We start from the raw sequence: 2,152 nt of genomic DNA on the forward strand, positions 1-2,152 counted from the left end.
GTCACCGTCAGTCCCCCCACAGGCCACGCTCTGCACCCCGTCCCGGTCAGTCCCCCCACAGGACACGCTCTGCACCCCGTCACCGTCAGTCCCCCCACAGGCCTGGTGCTCTGCTCCCCGTCACCATCAGTCCCCCCACAGGGCCGGTGCTCTGCACCCACAGGGGCCAGCACCTGAGCGTGGCTGTCCCAGGTCTGAGTTATCGTCCGTCCTGTCGTGGGGATTGGGCCACACGGGATGGGCGAGTGTCCGCACCCTCTCCCGGCACATCCTCTGGGAGATCCGTGGGTGCTGTGGCGCCTCATCATTCCCTTCCTCATTGTGTGGCCTTCTGTGTCTTTTATTCTCATAAGCTCAGTGAAGGGAGAAACGGTGTTGAAGGGGAGAGGGAAACACGTGTGTTGCGGGTCATAGGTCATTTGTATGCAATTCTCAAACACCACCGTCCCTCCGTGTCCCCGTGGGTGAGACATCCATGTTCCCATGCTGTGGGCTTCATGTAGTAACACAGATTCATGCTGTCCAATGCGACAGCCACCAGCTGCACGCGGCCACGAAATTAAAGTGTAAATTCATTAAAATTAAAAGCTCGGTTCCTCAGTGGCCCGAGCCACATGTCCAATGCTCAGGTGCCGTGGCGGGGGGATGGGGGGGGACCACCCTGGATGGTACAGATGCAGGAAACTGGCCCTGCCCCCAGGGGCTAGTCCCCTCCCAACCCCAGCGGAGGAAACACGGGTTTAATGTTTAAAGTCGGCAGCATCCATACATTTATGATTTCCGATGTCAATGGTACGTATTCCGAGAAATCTGGAACCCTTCAGCCCATCCGTTATGCTTCTCCCTCCCGGCCAGGCCTGCCAGCGTGGGCTGTGCTGAGCGAGGTCACCGTCCAACACAGCATCGACCCTGCAAATCCGCCCCTTCGCCCGGCCCCCGCCGGCAGGATGGAGGGTGTGTCCAATCGGAAAACTGTTACAGGCGCTGCGGCCCTGGGCCGGTTATGACCGGGAGGGGTGGGGGGACCACTTTCTAACAGGACGTCAGGGGGTACGTGTCCCCTAAAAGCAGAGGCCATAGGGTTCCATTTTCAAATATTTCTAAGTCTCCGTGGAAAGGATGTAATGCTTCACTTTCTCAAAGCACCATTCCACCCGGCCGGCGTGGCTCAGTGGTTGCGCGTCGACCTGTGAACCAGGAGGTCACGGTTCGATTCCCGGTCAGGGCACAGGCCCGGGTTGTGGGCTCCATCCCCAGTGTGGGGCGAGCAGGAGGCAGCCGATCCATGATTCTCTCTCATCGTTGATGTTTCTATCTCTCTCTCCCTTCTTCTCTGAAATCAATAAAAATACATTTAAAATAATAATAATTTAAAAAATAGAAATGGAAGGAAACACCTTGTGGGACCAGGTGCTGAGAAGCCTGTACTCACTTCAAGGCATGGAGTTAAGTTTCCCAAGCGCGGGGTAGAGCATCCGTATTTCCCGTACGTGGTGTGCAGTGTGTGAAGTGCCGGTTAGCTCTTCGGTTGGTCTGAATCGTGCCTCCCCCCCCCACCCCACCCCACCCCCGTGCCAGCTGCCGCTCGCTAAGTGCGAGGATCCGGGAGTGAAATTGGCCGGAGCCCTCGGGATACTGGAATCGACCCATGATTCGGACGAGCGTGAGTGAGCTCCTTGGTCCTGAGCCTGGACGCCATCCCTCGTTACAGAGCTCGTTTTTCTCGCACCTGTTCTCACAGGCGTGAGCACCTGCGGGTTCTATGACCCAGTGAGCGTCACGGGCCCGCGTTCCCGGCGTGTGCCTTATGATGTGCGTTCCCCCTCTCGCCCCTGAAGGAAGAACGCGTGTCTAACTTGCTTCTCTCCCCGTAGGACAGTCGGCCCAATATGTCCAGACCCCTGATCACTCGATCTCCCGCGTCTCCACTCAACAACCAAGGCATCCCGACGCCCGCCCAGCTCACCAAGTCCAATGCGCCCGTCCACATCGACGTCGGCGGCCACATGTACACCAGCAGCCTGGCCACGCTCACCAAGTACCCCGAGTCCAGGTAACACGCGTGCGTGTGTGCGTGCGCTGACCTCACTCTTTCCCTGCGGCCAGCGGAGCGGCGTGGCCTCACGGGCCGGGCGAGGCTGAAAGCGCGTGG

At 58.8% G+C, this 2,152-nt stretch overlaps 1 protein-coding gene across 3 annotated transcripts in view; it reads left to right on the forward strand.

Annotated features, from left to right (window-relative positions):
• The window catches only part of KCTD1 (potassium channel tetramerization domain containing 1), a 64,380-nt gene that overhangs the window by 35,021 nt on the left and 27,207 nt on the right, over nucleotides 1-2,152 (forward strand). For all 3 annotated transcript variants that reach the window (XM_014541478.1, XM_014541483.1, XM_014541487.1), the window contains exon 2: nucleotides 1,875-2,053. In XM_014541478.1, coding sequence (XP_014396964.1) covers nucleotides 1,875-2,053 — 179 coding nt within the window. The remainder of the gene's footprint in view (nucleotides 1-1,874; nucleotides 2,054-2,152) is intronic.

The sequence above is a fragment of the Myotis brandtii genome, unplaced genomic scaffold (genome assembly GCF_000412655.1).
Source record: "Myotis brandtii unplaced genomic scaffold, ASM41265v1 scaffold107, whole genome shotgun sequence".
Taxonomy (NCBI): domain Eukaryota; kingdom Metazoa; phylum Chordata; class Mammalia; order Chiroptera; family Vespertilionidae; genus Myotis; species Myotis brandtii.